The sequence below is a fragment of the Rissa tridactyla genome, chromosome 12 (genome assembly GCF_028500815.1).
Source record: "Rissa tridactyla isolate bRisTri1 chromosome 12, bRisTri1.patW.cur.20221130, whole genome shotgun sequence".
In the NCBI taxonomy this organism is placed as follows: domain Eukaryota; kingdom Metazoa; phylum Chordata; class Aves; order Charadriiformes; family Laridae; genus Rissa; species Rissa tridactyla.
In genome coordinates this window covers 17,224,714-17,242,286 of record NC_071477.1, presented here as the reverse complement: position 1 = coordinate 17,242,286, position 17,573 = coordinate 17,224,714, and the positions used below count along the sequence as shown (strand labels likewise).

General features: G+C 45.2%; 1 protein-coding gene across 4 annotated transcripts in view; it reads right to left on the bottom strand.

The window, feature by feature from the left end:
• Positions 1-17,573, bottom strand: part of NDRG3 (NDRG family member 3) — a 64,088-nt gene that overhangs the window by 29,729 nt on the left and 16,786 nt on the right. For 2 of the 4 annotated variants that reach the window (XM_054217996.1, XM_054217998.1), the window contains exons 2-3: positions 4,765-4,870; positions 11-46 (exon numbers count right to left, since the gene is read on the bottom strand). In XM_054217996.1, the coding sequence (XP_054073971.1) occupies positions 11-46; positions 4,765-4,821 (93 nt within the window). In that variant the 5' untranslated portion in view covers positions 4,822-4,870. The remainder of the gene's footprint in view (positions 1-10; positions 47-4,764; positions 4,871-17,573) is intronic. The other 2 variants (XM_054217997.1, XM_054217999.1) reach the window with 1 other exon arrangement.

Genomic DNA, 17,573 nt, shown 5'->3' with positions numbered 1-17,573 from the left:
CATTTCTTACCTGACAGTCGAAGTCCTGGAAGTTGCGAGCTGCATTCTGTTAACAAAAACCAGGGGAAAAAAAAAAAAGAATTAAAAAAAAAAAAAAAAAGAATTCAGCACAGTACCCCAGAACATCCCCAACAACATCACCGAAATTCCCCTCGAAGACCTCTGCTCCAGCACAGCCTAGCCTGACTGCGGTCAGGACAGCAGCGAGACGTGAGACCCGTACAAGAAAACTCCATGCAAGTCCTGCCTGTTACTACACAGCAAGTTTGCCGGGGGCTGTCCCAAGGCTGCCAACTAAGGAGAGTACCTGCGGTCATAGCGGAGAGTTGAGAACATTCGAGCAGGGACACAGGCACATAGGAAGGACCCTGACCAAAGTCCTTCTGGGTCCCCATTATCTATTTGAATGTCTCATCCATCTTTGAAGGTCTCATCCTGGTCCCCATTATCTATTTGAACGCAAAACTCTTGAAAGGATTACTGCTAAAATCTCACAGTAATGAGCACAAGGGTCCAAGCTATGCAGGTGGGTACTCTGCAGTAACTGCTGGGGGGGGGGGGATCTTGTTCCACAGCAATCGCGGTGACCTGTAAGCTACTGAAACAGAGCACTTGGGAACTGGGCTCAGCAATTCACAACTGACTTTTCCCAGGGGGTGAGACCGCTCACACAGGCGAATGCAGTGAGTACAGCACACATCTGGCGTACTGCAGATTTGAAGGTCTGCAGCAACTTGTCCATATGACAAGCTTGGTGAGACTCTGGCTCTGGCCACGGAGTAGGTGACTCTACTGAGTGCTGTCAAACGCTGCAACAGGCTGAGCGAATCATTTAACGCAGGACTCTAGCTTATGCGTTTTAGGCTTAGCGCCTTAGTGCTAAAATTACAACTAGGACCACGTATGCACAACAGAAACACCTCAAATATTTCTTCTGGTTGAGCACCCTAACTCCTCTCCGTGTGTAAACAAATGGCCATTTTCCTCCGCCCAAAGCGTTGCCACATTAGCAAGAACACAGGTGGCTACCTATGCTCTTCAGTCTGGCATGTTAAAGTTGAGACATCTGCAAATTTGTTTTAAGAATGCCCCTGGTGTTAAGTATTGAATGTGACATGGCACAAAGCACCAAATCCTCAGGATGGGCGGGGGGGGGGAAGCAGACTCCCCTTATTTCAGTTTGAGATCCTGAAGTTAGTTGAGACTTCTGCCAACTCTGGCTGTGCCTCTTTCCCTGCTCTGTTAAATACAGACAGTAGAGCCTTCTCATCTACCAGGTTGTAAAGAAGGTCAATTCAGTCAACCAGTGCCACAGTGATTAAGGACTGTAAAAAAAAAAAAAAAAAAAAGAAATGAGAAACTTATGTACCCAGCACTGGACTTGGATGGTGCGTGCTAAGTAAAGAAAAGGCTGATCTGACTTTGCACCGAGAAAAGCAAGACTCCCCAGCAGGGAGCCGGGAGGAAACCACACAAAGCAAAGAATGAAGGTTTGCAACTGCGCTGCTTGCTGTCAGGGTACACCACCACGGACAAGCAGCGTGGGGGCTACAGGCCCTGGCTCCTGGAGACTTGATTTTAACACACCAAAATCTTTAAACCATTAATCTGTTAATTATCTTAACTTGAGAAAGTCTAAGATTAAGGCATGTTTTTCAGTCCTCTGAAGATGTGATGGCTGCACCTCAAAGGCAAAGAGCTCGCTGGAATGACCCAATCCAGCCTAAGGGCCGTCCATTCAAGCTCCTGAATTAAGCTGCTGCATTTCAGTAATTTTTCACTGAGGATATATTACTAGGAGTCAAAAGTGCCAGAATGTGGACCAGCCAGAATAATAAAGTGTCATCGGGATCAGTTTTCTGATCAGGTTACAGGCACTACTCTCGTTTTCTCTTTCAACTAAACAGGAACATTTGAAGTTGATTTTCTTTCCCAAAGAAAAGTCACTGCAAAAAGTATAAAGTCACTGCATTTTAGTGAGCCTGAATGAGCTGAACATATATAATCTAATGTATTTTACTTCCCTACACTTGCTATTAGGCTTAAGTTACACACAAACATAAGAGCGTTTGTATTCTTTAAAAGTCAGGCTTGTAATTTTCTGCTGACTCATATTTGAGAGGAAACAAAGTCTGGAGTCGGTGGTGCCCAGCGTTCAGGTAAGCGAACGAGATATGACCCGTTTCCATTTCCTCCCAGGCACTTCCACTGGTTTTAGAGTTTGAGTACTAAGAGACCAGAGCCGCCCTTCTCTGGAGAGCAGCCTGGGAATCTGAAGAGTTCGTGAGCACTCACTCATCACCTTAAGAGATTTATTGTGTTATTTCTGGCCATTAATCCATGCTGGCTCAAACTCCTACCTCTAAAGTGGGTTGGTCAGTAAAAATCTTAGTGAACTGCCAGGTCAATACTTTTTGGACCCTGATACCCTGCACAGAACAGCGTGTTACGGCACCACACCCATACGCTCCATAAACTATGTCTAAAAAGCACATGTGTATTATTTCAAGCTTGAAGGCATTAATAAGGGCCGGATCTCAAAGATGGTAGCTCCCTGAGGCATTTCCTTTGTTAAAGCAGTGTGTAAAAAGGAGAGCGACAGCACTTCTCTTCCCACGCAGTGCTGAGCATGGTTCTGGAGCCACTCTACGCGTTGTTTTGTTTTTTTCTACTGAGACAGTATATACTTCCTGTAACTTCCAAAGTGAGTCAAGGAAGCCAAATGTGACTTTGTATGTGCCCTTCTGTATGCTAGTTACCACCACCGGGCTGTTTAGGTAAACAGAACTGTCCCAGCTACTAGCTATCTCTAGTGGCCGTGCAGATGACACGACGGCGGGGACCTGATGGGACTGATCAGGCAATACTTGACTGAGAGACTAAAAACTTATAAAGTGAAAACCACTTTGTTTGGCAGGCTTCAATACCTCCTACTTAGGTCAGCTCACTGGAGCATGGGAAATCTCCCCTCTCGTCCTGGTTTCAGCTGAGATAGAGTTGATTTTCTTTCTAGTGGTTGCTGTGTTTTCAGGATTGTTGTGGAAGGAATGTCAATGAGGCATATTGTTTTCATTGTTGCTAAGTGATGTTCATACTAGTCAAGGACTTTTTTCAGCTGGGAAGGAGCATAGACAGAACAACAGAATGGCCAATGGAATATTCTGTACCACAGATGTCATGCTTGGTACAGAAATGGGGGTTGGCTGGGGGGGCGGGGAGGAATCCTCGATCTCTGCACAACCAATTCACCAGGCAGTGAGAGTGACTTGTGTCTTGTATATTCTTTTACCTTTATTATTATTATCATTGTTATTTTCCTTTACTGTTCTATTAAACTGTCTTTATGTAAATCCACGAGGTTTTTTTCCCCTTTCTCCTCCTTTTCTCCCACGTCTCCCTACCTTTCTTGGGGGAGGAACGGGGAGTGAGCAAGAGTCTGCGTGGTCCTAGTTGCTGGCTAGGGTTAAACCACGACACCTCCAACTCAAACATGGAAAATCCTAGGAGAACCATGAGCAAGAGCTGGGGCACTGCATTAGGAAGCTTGTCTTCTGTAAACGTTGATCTCTCATTTTGAAATCATAAACTGTTTTCAAGGCCCTTCTGCAGGTCTGCACTGATTCTGTTCTTTCAAGGCTCACTCTCCCTGGAAACACTTGAAAAAGCTATGTTTAAGCTACGGTGGAAGCCTAATAGTCATCATTAGGCTGTAAGAATAGGCAGCCAGACTGCAGATTTCAGCTGAATTTTTAGATTTTACAGATACTAAACAGATATGCTAGCACACTGCAAAAATAAGAAAAAACTAAGCAGCACAGAATGCTTAGCGGAGCAGAATTTCCAAGATTTTACCCATTTTGGGCAGGAGTCTGCACTAGACAGTGCCGTCTTCTGCAAGCACACAGCAAGCGGTCGAGGTACCATATCCCTTCGGCAGCACAAGCTAATGTTTGACGTCAGCCATTAAACAGCAAAGCACTGGGAACTGCTTCGCATACCACCAACCTTGGTTGTTAGGTATGGAAAGTAACCACAACACATTGCTCATCATCACAATTTGCAGATGTAAGATTCTAGATCTTGTTGGCACGGCCCACAATGACTTACACACTTGCAGCAATAGTATGTGGCAGAACCCAGTGAGGCTAGGGCTCTCCTAAAGCCCATATGGCTTTCTTCCAAAGCCCAAAGAAGACAGAGTGAAAGCCTTAAAAAGCTGCCGCTATAAAATGATTTTCCAAACTTTTGGTATTGCATGAATCTGGACTGCTCTGGCTAGGCTCTACAGATATTAAAAAGAAATGGCTCTCCATTACTAAATTCAGGGAGACGGGGTTGTTTTGGGGGTCAAAACACGAAAAAATAATTTAAGACAAAAGATTCTAAACAAAAAAGTAAAAAAAAAAAAAAAAAAAGAAAATGGGATACAATATACAATCCAAGGTTTCTCTAACAAGCATGAACTTATTAGAGGTTCTACAGCTCCTCCAGGTCAGGAACGGTATCACCTTTGTAAATTCTCAGTATAGGCACGACATACTGTTTGGCTGTCATGACTCTAAACTTACCTGAACTGTGGTGGGCCGTCTTTCCCTGAGACTTCGGAAGAGTATAGGGTGGTGGATTGTCAGAGCGGGGAAGCATTTACTGTTTTTCAATACTTAAGGTACCTCAAGCTGTGACAAGATCCTGACAATCAGGGCTGCTTGCCAGCCAAAGTCAGCCAGAGTACACCTGTGGGAGCAAAGGAGCAGCTAGCATTACCTTGTCATTCAGGAGAGGTTTGATCTCTGTCAACTGAACATCCTGCAGCTCGTCCATGGTGCTCTAAGTGGAGCCAATTAACCCTCAAAGCAGCAAAGGGGCGATTCTGAAACAAAGGCATATTGTTAGAAACAGTATTACAAGAGATGCTAGCCAAAGAGAGCTTTAAGATCTTTCATTAGACTTGTATATGCTCAAACCAAAGCCTGAAAGTCTAAAAGAAGCTGGTTCTCGGTGCAACACAAAGCACCTGTAACTGCAGAAAGCAAACAGCCACGCTGGCACCGAGCGTCTCAGCTGTGTTACTCCTTACCCTGCGCATTGCCTGGCCCGTTGAAAAGCTGTCCCTGAAAGCTCAGGCCTTTCTGCTCAGAGCCTGGATCCCCTTCCATGCATTGCTGGTATTTCAGCCACAGTCTGCAGGGAAATGTACTGGAAATGACAGGATCAGCAGAGTGAAAAACTGCGTTCGATACGCGGGAATGTCAACACCTCGCTGCCATGCCTGACACACCTTAACCACAGCACCCAGCCACCAACCACAGGGCTGTGCCCATGACGCACAAGACACGCAGCCAACGCTGCATTTGCACAGGGGAGACGGAGGTGTGGAGATCCAAGTACTGTGTTGGCACAACATAAGACAGCCCAGAACCCACGGCAGCCCTCGTCTTATGAGGCAGGATATGAAAATGGGCCCCAGATAGTACTGGTCCAGTTGAACACGTGCAGAGTAACACTGTTAATTGTGCAGCCCAAACAATCATTCTCTATCGGGTGATGCACAGTCATCAAAGGAAAGAAAAAAGTGTACACAGCAGTACGTGAGGTTGCCATATGTCTATGGGAAATCACCACTGCCACACAGCCAGGGAAGAAATCTTCTAGTGTAAATACAACAACGAGGACGGAGGAAAAATATGGCAGAGTTTACCAGGGATTTAGTTTTTATTCTAGAGGCTCTACTGTGTTTCTAGACAAGAGAATTTCTAGCGCAGGCAGCTGCAGCAATACGAAGAGGGCTCCGGCAATAGATGATCATGCCTGGTAATGCAGGTTATTCGGTTGTCCAGGAACGCTATACATATTACTGTAGATGAAATAAAAGTAGTTGTGGACATAAGTAGGGACAGGAACAGGCATGTGGTGGGCTTCCTGGGTGTTAGCTGAGTGTGCTAGAAAGAGACTGTCAAATACTGTCACAAATCAAATTGTCCAAGATAATACTCTGCTGCTAACCATGGAAGAAAAAAAGTGGAAAAAGAGTACTGCAACTGTGCTTCTCCAGCCACCTTAATTCCACGCACGCACGCGCTGCCCCTGGAAGGAGGGCTTCCCCTCGCCCCAAACACTGTGCAAAGGTGTGCATTCTTGTCACCTCGCTCTGTGCCAGGACTAACACTGGTGTGGCTGATGCCAGTCTGGCACAAAATAAATCATAACGCCTTTTCCCTCTGAAAATCAACCACAGCAGCTTCCCCTCTCTTTTAGCTCCTTTACTTTGGGAAACTTGAAATTATTCTTCCTTTTCAAATCTTTTTTTGCTGTAAAACACATCAGTTGTGAGAGTTCCAAGGAACCAGTTAATTTAGAGGTAACATCCCCCTTACCCCACGATGAATTTTTATTCAGAAGAGCAGTAAGAGTCACTATACAACAGGCTGTAAGCCTCAGAGGAAGAGCTAGCTACTGTAATTCTGATAAGGCATTATGGAGACCAAAAAAATATTTTCTGCTAAGGAATTACAACTTCTGTATACGCTGGGACTGATTAAGAGCTCAACATCTACCAGGTTCTCTCCAGCATCCCACAAGATTACAGGCACCAAAGGGGTTTCGAACAAGCCTCACAAAGCTTATCTACAGCAGGTGACACAGTACTACAACAACCACCAACAACCACCTGGAGAGCTTATTCCCCTCTTACGCTTCTTTGAAAAGACACTGACTGGACCTGATAGCAGGCAGGAAGGTGATGCTTATTCTTAGGGTCACCCAAGAGACCAAGAAGTTGTCCACTCGACCCAAAGGGATTAAAAAACTGTGCGCACCCCGGGCTCCTTTCTCGGTGGGTTTCATGTACAAGGGAGTGGTAAGTTACCCTTGCTTTGTGGTTCGTGGGTCTTAGGCTCACACCTAGCGTTTTTACCTAAACCAGAGTCTACAGGGATGCAGGGCATCTAATAATCGCTCTCTACCAAGCTTTGACTGACCAGAGAACAACTCAGAGCACCAACTGCTCTGCGTTAGATTGCTCAAAGATACTTTTGCTAAAGCTCTGCAGGTATTTCTCCTAGTTTCCCCCGAGCTATGCAAAGAGCAACAACTCCCAGAGAGCCCTGGGATGCAGCCTGCATAAACCTGCCAGGGGACACCATTTGCTGCAGATACAAGCATGCCAGCCCACGAAGCGCGTAAAGTCTAGAGCGAGGGAGACAGACGCAATTTGTAAATCCCATGCACTACTTTGTTAATCATTTGTTATATGAGAATAATAAAAAAACTAAGTAGGTGTTCAAAGAAAGGATTATCAAATGCTTTTATCTCGTCAACCTCGATTACATACTTGGTCTCCAGATGCAACTACGGTGCACACAATAAACAACGTCACTCTGAAATTAATCTGATGCTTATCTTCCAGGTCCAGTGTTGCTCCAAATACCATTTGAGGGGACGGGGGTTTCAGGGGCTAAGGCAACAAACTGCTGTGTTACACCTGCACTGCGTGTTGCTCCTTTGTTAAAGCAAGCTGGGCAGCAAGAAGAAAGGCTGTGGTTTGGATGCTGAGCTCAGAATCAGGTGAAACTTCTTTGAGAGAGAAGAAACCACCTTTCTTAACGCCAACTGAGCTCACATAGCTGGGAAAACTTCTGTAGGGAAGAGTAAGGGAGATGCTCTGCAATGAGTCTGCAGCAGAGTCAGCCTGGGAGACTCTTGGGCTCGGAGCAGACTCATTCCAGGAGCAAGAGCAGGACCTCCAAAGCGGCCAGGGGCGACCAAATGCCGAGGTGAGCCAGGAGGCCGCTGGACATTGATGAACGGAGAGCAAAATCAGACAGAATGATTAAACCTGCACAGCCACAAACGGCCAGATGGTGGATTTCTTTTCTAAACCTTTTGATTCCACTCTGCGCATCCAGCAAATCCAAGCTCATTCTGTTTTCCTAGAAACTCAAAGCTTTTTGAAGGTTTTTTGAAGGAAAAGGTACAGGGGGTCCCCATCACTGCTTGCAAGCAGCTTTTTTTAGATTGCTGAACCAGCTCTTCCCAATCTTGTGAACTCTCCGGAAAACGGCTGTGACAGCCTCAGGACTTCATTTGAATCTGTTCCCGGGATATTCTGAAGTCAGGTGCACACATTCTCCTCCCGAGGTTTTAGCACTCCGAATGCAATTGCCCTAAACCAGACCTGGGGGAACATGCTATTACAGCATGAGCTCTGCCTCGCTCTGCGTGATCCTTCACCACAACTTCACCTGAGCACCGTGCTATGCCAACAGCTACTGGCTTTTGGTTTAAAACATGGCAAAGGGACGCATTTGTCAAAAAAAAGGCCACAAAAATTTCGCAAAAGAGAACGCTTTGTAGCAGAGAGACCTGGTAAAGCACATCTCCAAATGCAGAGGCAAAGGGAAGGGTAAGGTATTGGTGACCTGGGCTATCCCTCTGCTCCAACCATGTGAGAGGCTCCTTGTAAAGGATCTGCAGGCATGTCTGCCCAGGGAACAATCAGTTCTCTCCCTCCACTCCTCCTGTTATTTAAAGAAACAAACATGTCATTTCATAAGCTGAAAGCAAGTTTAAAATACCACAACAAAGCAGCATAAATATTCATAGCCCACAAAAGAGCTCTGTAGAAAATGGGCTACGGGCAAAGCAAAAGGTTTGCCTGGAATGATCCATGTATAAATCATACGTTTTTCTATAAGTGTCCCAGTACTGCCTGCTTTGCAAGTATTCCTCTTGCCTCCATTTATATATGACTATAAATACACTCAAATACCCCAATTTAAACCATCCATCCCTTTCCAAAGGCTTCCTGAAGGCTGGAATAGACTCTGCGCGCTTTGAAAACCAGTAAAACAAGAATCGATGAAAGACGTTTGCTAAATCATTAGCACAGAGACTAGAAATCGGGGTAGGACACGGAAGGCTGCAAAAAACCAAGGCAGGTGAGCCTAAGAAAGAAACCACCTACCTATAAATAAGATCTGAAATATGTGCTCGCACGTTTACTCCAAGGGAAGAGTGCTCTCAATTTACATCCTTTCCACACACAAAAAATAGAAGTTGCGTTAAAGTAAGTTCAGTAAGTCAAAAGCATAACAGACCTGCACCGCAGAGCCAGCAGTGCAAACTGCACCGCCTGTGGGCACTTCAGCTCCGGTTTCCAGCCACCGAAATTCTAGCAGTACCGCTCCCCACAGGGCTACAGGAGCTGGATCTGGAATCCAACTCTCTGGGCACCTCCTTGAATATTCTGCTTTATTATGGAGGTGCAATCTCTGCGTGCCGTTTAGGAACTCAGTGCAACAAAATCTTGTATTCAGAGGCTGAAAATTCTTGTTCGTTCATCTTGACTCATACATCAACTGGACTACAGCTTCGAATTTGTTAACTCTCTAGGCCGTTATACCCCTGCTTTGTACGTTAACCCCACTGAGGCAAAACTACACAACACAGTTATCAAGCTATGCTACAAACCATGGCATTAAACGTACCTAAATGCGTGTTCCCTTGTTTGACAGCCCAGCAGGAGCCAGCTGGGCCAGAAGCCTCCTCTCTAGGGACTGACCACACTTAGTCGTGACAATCTGGGTTAGGTTTCCAAGATCCGCTCTCTGACACAGCTACCCGTTTCTTGCGAGATGGAAAGAAGAAATGCTGCTCCAGGGCGTGCAAAGGAAGATGGGAACAAACCCAGAATTCTGCAGCCAGTGCAAGAACCAGAGTAAACTACCCGCGGTCCTCAGGTTTGCAGCTCAGGCGCTTATTTGCCCTTGTGTGTTGCGTGGCTTTTTGCTACAGCTTTTTCCTTCCTGCATAAGGGGATTCCTGCTTCCTGTGCCTCCTTCGCTTCTCTCTCTCATACTCACTGAAAGGTAAGCTGCCTGACGAGGCTCCTCAATCTGGTCATACAGGCGCAAGTAAAATAAGATTCCTCTATGGCCTTTGAGGCCCTTGGGCATTCCTGTTGTGTTGCTCCTCAGTCCTGTGTAAGCCTCTCAACAGCAGTGTGCTTCCCAACTACCTGCGTAGGCTACTCCGTTTTCTATCCTGAAACACTGGCTGGCATGGTGAACTTCCAGCAAAACAGGCAAAGGGTCCAAAATCACTTTCAACATATTTTCCTAAGGTTACTCGCTTTGTGTTCCAGCTCATACATTTTTGGGAACGCACCACATGGCGCTCTGCCTCCAAGACAAACTGCGAGCCTACGGAGAAATGACGTTCTGCTTAACCAGCACAGTGCCAGCTACTGCACACGAGTGACAGCAGCTTCCTACCACGGCATGCTTTTACCTCCTTCAGATCTGGGCTAGACCCAGGACACAAATGCCAGCTGCTAAATATACTTCCTAAGGAGTTTAAACGAGACCTACATTTAACAATGGTTTAAAGGAAAAGGTCTGTGCCCAGTTTTCCATTAATTCGGGAGAGAGAGTCCAATTCTACTTGGAAGAAGTGTCACACTGCCGTGTGCGTAACTGAGCTCAGCTAGCAGGACGTTATCCTTTGTCACCATTCGAATTAACAGGCATCAACTATAGGGCTGATTAAGCAAGAATGCAAGAAAAATATAAAAGTCTTCAAATTGTTTTAGGTTACCCGGACCAGTGCCCATGAAAACACTGAACCATGCTGAGCTCCCATGTATAGTACCGTCCAAGAAGTTTTAGAGTGAGGATATCCAGGTTATAAACCGGAATGAGAAATTTCTCCTATAAAAATGATGCAAATTACTGTCTCCGAAAGAGCCTTTTCTGGTCATGGTATCTCTTTCAAATAGCTTTGCAGCATTTCCCTTAATAAGCTGTTCTCCCCACTGCAAATGACATAAGCAATGGCTATTATTATCAATTATGTTATTCACGTGATTTTTCCATGTCCCTTTCTTGCCCAGTGGCACCACGCTAAAGCAATACCTGCATTACCCAGCGTAAGCAGCTCACACAGCTCAAACTAAACCACAGAGACACTTTTATCAGTTTTATGGTGAAGCACGTGTTCCAACGGATCTCGTCAAAGATGCTCTCCCCTCTACTGAGCCACCTACTTCCACAACCCCCATAGTTCAGGAGGTCCCACCCAGGTGTGGGCGAGGGCCCCCGAAGGCTTCAGCTGGACATTTGCCCCAAGGGAAACACTCGCAGCTCTTCATCAGCGCTGACCACCATCCCTGCATTCACCGCAGCTCCTCCCCGTGCCGCCCGTCCTGCGGCAACACCCTCAAGCTCTCGCCCCCACCGAGGAGTACGTGTGGCTGAACTCGATTGCTCCACACACACGTCCTCCGATATGACACAAGGCAAGCGGCCACATCGGTCTCTTCGGCAGCAGCTTACTCTTAAGCAGCTTATGATTAAACCTGGCTGCTTCCCACCAGATCCTTCGGTTCCCTTTGCAGTTTTATTTTCAAGCTTGATTCTGCTTTGTGTCAACTCTGCTTCCGACTAATTGACTGTGTGTTTTTACATTTTAAGTGAAAAAAAAAAAAACTAATCGAATGTCCCATTGAGCAAAATGAAGCATTCAAAAACAAGATGGATTGGAAATCTGTTTAAATGAGATTTTAACAATGATTTTTATCATCAAAGAGCACATTTCAATTTGCTGAAATTTAATGCTGATTTTGCATTTTATTTATCTTATTGAAAAAGTTGTGTTTTCACTGGCTACCAAACATTAAATATAGCCTTTACACCCAACTGAGCCTTCTTGCTGTGTGGGAGGAACCACCGTTTAAGTTATGGTATAGCTAAACAAACATTTAGTCAGACTTCACTTTTCATATTTTGCAATGCAATCACGATGATCTTTTTTAACTCATTTGCGTGAAGCGCTATTAGGACAGAAGAAAAATAGCCAGATCAAATGCACAGGAAAAGTTGATAGTCTCACATTCACTTTAAAAACAAAACTACCTTAAATTTTTTGCGTTCACTCATATATATAAGTTGTACAATCTAAACCTGACGCAATAACATATGCAACAGTGAAGGGATTGCACCAAGAAGTTCTGGTCACATCCCCTGGCGTCTGCAGTGGACAAACCTCGCTTAATGTGGGTACAGCAAATCACCACAGAGTGTGCAAATCCTCGGGAAGAAAGAATATATTCTGCTCCACCCCACCTAAGACACCACAGCTGCTTCTGGAACCAGCTCATCCAGGTAACTAACACCCTTCCATTGTGCTGTATATGTATATACATCTAAACCGCTTCTGCTAATGTCTTCACAGAGTAAAACCAAACTTTCATTCTTACTTCGCTCAAACTTGAATAAAAGGATTTTGGTCATCATAAAATAGTACACTTGCAGTCAAAAGCTGCTTACACATTTCAACATCTCCAATTCCAAATTATCCGGCAGACACAAGAGAGACCTTTTATGTTTTATCACAGCAAATACATTCTGTTTAGTATAAAATAATTATGGGTATTGAATATAAAAATACAGGTGTACACAAGACAGATTTAACTCTCAGGATGCAGTTTCACTATTTTAATCTGCTCTAACTGCAAACCACTTGCAAAAGGGGCACTCACAGGACTGACGTAAATTTTAGGAACGCATATACATTGCATGAAAAGTAAATTGCTAAAATTAGATTTTCATTATATGTCTTTTCCCCTTCTTCCTCATTAATGAAATGCATTTTTCCCTTACCCATGTAGCACTGCTTCTTGGAGCTTCCCAGAACAAGCTCTTTCAGTTTGGCTTATTGCCCATCCTGCATCGTCTGAAGGACAATCTCTTCTCAAGCATCAGTGTCATTACTTCACAACCATCCCAACTGCTGTACTGCTGTCACCTCCATCATTTCCAGTCCACGAATTAACTTCCACGCAGCAAACACCCTTGTGTGCGTCAGCCGAATTTTATGCCCCTTCTCAGGCAGGTGGCCAACACAGGAGAGGCAACTCAAATTAACATGGTTACAACCAGCAATGGATATAGGGCCACTCAGAATCAACTCAGGATGTAATTTCATTATTTAATGTAATCGTGGGTTGCTGCCAAAAGGGATGCTCCTGTCCTCCCTCCCTACGCCAGCCAGAAATTCCCTCCTCTCCTTCCCTTGCACCAGGTCAATGATTACACAGTAACGTGGCAAGTCAGATCTGTTCCCCAACTCCTCAACTGTTTTTTCCAGGACTAGTTTTCACTTGGGTCGGTGAACTGATGGAGGAAAAGGCTCCTTCAGCTCCTTGTGTACCACCTTTTTTTATAAAACTGCCAAGTACAAAGACCTTGCTTTGAGATTTGATAGTAAGAAACCAGGGTTTTTTTGGCAGTGTTCGCTCTTCAGTTGAATCACAGAGTGGATGAAGTGTGTGCTCGCGACACTGCCAGTTGATACGCAGGGGCCCGCACTTAGCTTCAAGATATGCTAAATCTAATCAATTTAGGTAACGCGTATACGGAATATAAAACAGAATTCAGTTTGCTAATCAGAGTTGCCTTGTTGTAGGATATTATTTCAGGATACAGAGGAACTAAAGTTTCACCTCACAGCCTCTGAAAAGGAACATCAGATCCTCCAGCTCTCTTCTCTCCCCCGCTCCTCCGTCCCCTTGCAGCCGTGACCCAAGCCCTGCCTGAGGCAGTGTCTGCCATGCCTGACTGCGACGTGAGCAGATTTAATGCTGACTTTTTGCCAGGCCAGCCTTCTGCTGTTTTAGCGAACTGAACGAGCCCATCAGACAATCACAGGAACATCAGGACCGGCTTGTGTAATGAGGACCAGACATGTAACGAGCTCCGTGAGTCAGCTCCAAATCCCGCAGTCTAAGTTGAGTATCACGTACAACATACAGAGCAGGCACATATACAAATAAAGCAGTTAACTCACTACAGTCTTCAGGGTCCTCCCTGGATACAAGGGGGCTATAAATTAACACCTAGCACCCATCAGCACCAGTATTCATGTTATAAGTTTCTGAAAAGAACAGAAGCCCTCTGATAAAACAGATAATAATGTCTTATTTCAGAGAGGGTGGAAACAGATATGGGATGCAGCAACTGACCACGTCTTCTTCCAGCCATTGTGAGCATCCTCCCTTATGAGTTATGGGAGCAGTTTGTAAACACCTGCACGACTACAACTGAGACAGGATGGAAAACGGCAACTGCTTCAGCAGTAAATCAAGACTGCTCAACATGCCCGAGGCTATCGGCTGCCTGCCCAGGCACTGAGACGTCAACTCCACGGAGTTCACTGGGATGTACCTGTGTCAGACCCCAGCCCTTCCCCCGAGTGACAGTGGGCACACAAGGGCTCCAAGTGACCTGTTTCTCAGAAGCAAACTGAAGCAGGGCCCATTACAGTTGCTCTTTTAGGAAGCATTAGCCTATAGAATAGGTTACACTGGAGTGATCCTTTGAAGGATACTAATGCAAGATCTGCTTTTAAATGGGAAACACAATACAATCTCAAAACCAGGTTGGATGGGGCTTGGAGCAACCTGGTCTAGTGGGAGGTGTCCCCGCCCAGGGCAGGGGGTTGGAACTAGATGATATTTGAGGTCCCTTCCAACCCAAACCATTCTATGATTCTATATGCTGTTCTGTGACAACGCCAGCAAATCTGGCTCATAGACACTCAATTTCAAAAAAAAGAAACTATAAAAATGAGGCAACTTGTCAAAACAAAATAAAAAAAAAAAATACTAAAAGCAACAAAAAGAAGGAATCCTACAAGGACGCTGGAGACTCTTAAAAATGCTGTACGGGAAGCCCAGGCAACCTGTGTATGCACTATGCAAGCATAAAGACAGAGCCACCTTACACGCAAATCCCGCGTGACTCAACAGGAAGTTTAAGGAGGCTCTCCTGGGAATGGCTGGAACTGGAAAGAAGTGGGAACTTAGTCCAGATGAGGAAAACAGGAAATCTCATAAAGCATGGCAAACCAAATGCAAATAGGAAGCTAAGCGGACCAAAAGAAAGAATTAGAATGGTCCCTTGGCAAAGCATGCTCAAACTGATGCTTTGCGTTAATTGTTTACTTGCTAACTACTCAAACACGTCACAAGCAGGAAGCCAGCGCGGATGAGATCCCCCGACCACCACGATGTACGAGGGGCACTGCGGAGCGGCAGAGCCATCGCAGGCACCCAGCCAATACTTGGCATCAGCCATCACTCCCAAAGCTGCCAGGGAAATCCCGCACCAGCATGTTCCGTGGTGCGGACAGAGCACAGGACATAAAGCATCCAGAGAAACATCAGGCGGTTCGGTACTTGTGAAAGTGTTTGAAAGTTAATAACTCAATGAAGAGCTTAATTTAAAACCACATTTTTATTCTTGCTGGTTTTGTAAAACTTGGGGGTGGCGGATGTTTTTCCTAAGGCACAGGGCTGCTTTCTGCTGTTTTAGTGCGCTGGAGCAGCTCACCCCATGCTCACAGGAACAACGGAGCAGTGCAACGATGGGAGTGAGGAGAAAGGAGGATATCTCACCATTAAGGAGAACTACTAATAGAGCTCAAATATGCAAGGTTTTAGAGGTAAATAATTTCAGGAAACTCAAAATAAATGGTTTAATGGTTTGATACATTCAGGGGAACAGGTCCATAAACAGACACTAGATAGGGAAAAAAAAAATAATAAAATGGATATCGCTGGGCAGGCCAAACAGCATCCTCCTTATGCCTGCCATTATCTAACACGCTTTACACGAAGCCCTTATCACGCATTTCTCTACACAGTGAAACCAGCAAGTAGCAGAGAAGCTCCTTAGCATGGCCCAGGGCACTCAGCCTGTGAGGAAAGCACAGAATTACCTGCCCACCAGCACCAGACTGGTTTTGACTGGGCCTGGATTTGGCCCGTTACTTTTCAATTGTGAAATTCATCACCTGAGCAGGGAGGCACCGTCCTGTAACCCCCCGGCCATATATACAGTAAAATGGCAGTTTTTAATCACCAGATTAAGTCACCTCTTGGTGAAATGCAGCGGTGAGAAGAGATGTATTCCACCATCAGCTGTATCGAAAGGGGGCCAAAAGCCCCAGAACAAATGCCCGCCCACCCCCCCTCCCTTCCCAGTAAACCCCATCCATCAGTGACACAAATTATTTAAATCCTCTGTCCAGGTGCAGAATCGTGCCACGTCAGGCCTGGAATATCATCAAGTATGACAACCTTTGGTTAAATTCTACGAGTCTGAGGATAAACAGAATGCTTGAATCTGGGTGGCAGCTGCCTAGAAATAAGGCGTTTGTGTGGGTTTCCTCAGTGTCGGTCAGAGAAGAGAGAACAAAGTAAGAAAAATTATTTTCTTGCAAAATGCATTAACTATTTCAGGAATGACATCAGTTGCTCCTGAGGCTTCAGCAGCAGAATGGGCTCAGGGTCCCTCTCAGATGCCGCTGGGTGACGTGGCTGCACAGCTCTGAGCAGCCCCCATCCCAGAGAAGCCAACTGCTGCTGTTTCATAAGCTCTTATGGCCAAGGGGCATTTTAACCAAAATCAAAACAGGAGCTCCTTCTGATTGATGGGCCTGAGGTCTGTCGATTGTTGCCACTCACGGCTGCTGGAGTAACCTGCAACCCTCGACAGGCCCATGTAGCAGCACTTAACCATCTCAGCACAGCTCATGGAAATCTCTTGGGTCTGACTCCTGGCCATCAGTAACTGATTTCAAATCACTAGTCATAAGAATGACTTCTGTTTGAAGTCAATTATGAAACTCCATATAAAGTAGATACCTAAAATATCCTCAGAAGGAAAGTGACGTTTCCCATCAAATTAGGAACGTCTTTTGGAAAGTAGCTGGAGGCCAAAGGAGGATGGCACTTTGTACCAAATACGCCTTCCCAAATTTTAAACTTGTCAGATAAGGCCTAAGGAGGAATCTCTGACCTAATTACCGGGTGCCATGTGCCCCCAAACCCAGTTCGCTCTCCACAGATTCAAGCGTCTGTTCTTGGCTCTGGATGCTTGCAAGTTTAGATCTTCCTTCAACAGCCCTGGCCATTAGTGCCCGAGATCTGCCAAAGTCTGACAGACACATCCCCTTGAAGGTGCTTCCTGCCCTGGTGAGATATTGTCCCTCCAGATCCAAACCCCGTTGGCATTTTAGGTAGGCAAGAACTCCAGCTGCCCTTTTTCTCCATCCTTCTTCACCTCCCTTCCCTCATTCATCCCCACACTGATTCACATTAAAATTTGTGCAGTCAAAGTTAGAAGCCAAAGCTATCTCGTGAGTGAACTGGACTGGGTAAACAACTTATACCAAGAACAGAACAGTTTTTACAAAGATAGGTTGAATCTGCATAGTTTTTGCTGCAACGTCTCTCACGTAAAAAAAAGAAAAACAACAAAGCTCTAAGGATGTAGATTCCAGCACTACACACCACTCATCACAAAAATTGTTTCCTTTTATCCCATGTGAATTTCCCTTGATGCAAGTGGAAAGTACATAAACAATATATAAACAATGAGATTTTTAACCTGAAAATATCATAGACCAGAATAAAAATGAAAATCCAAAAGTAGTGACTGTTACAGCCACCCATCAGCACTATTTAAAAATTCCCTTTCTAAAACTGTTTAATAATGAATAAGGAATCAAGTCAA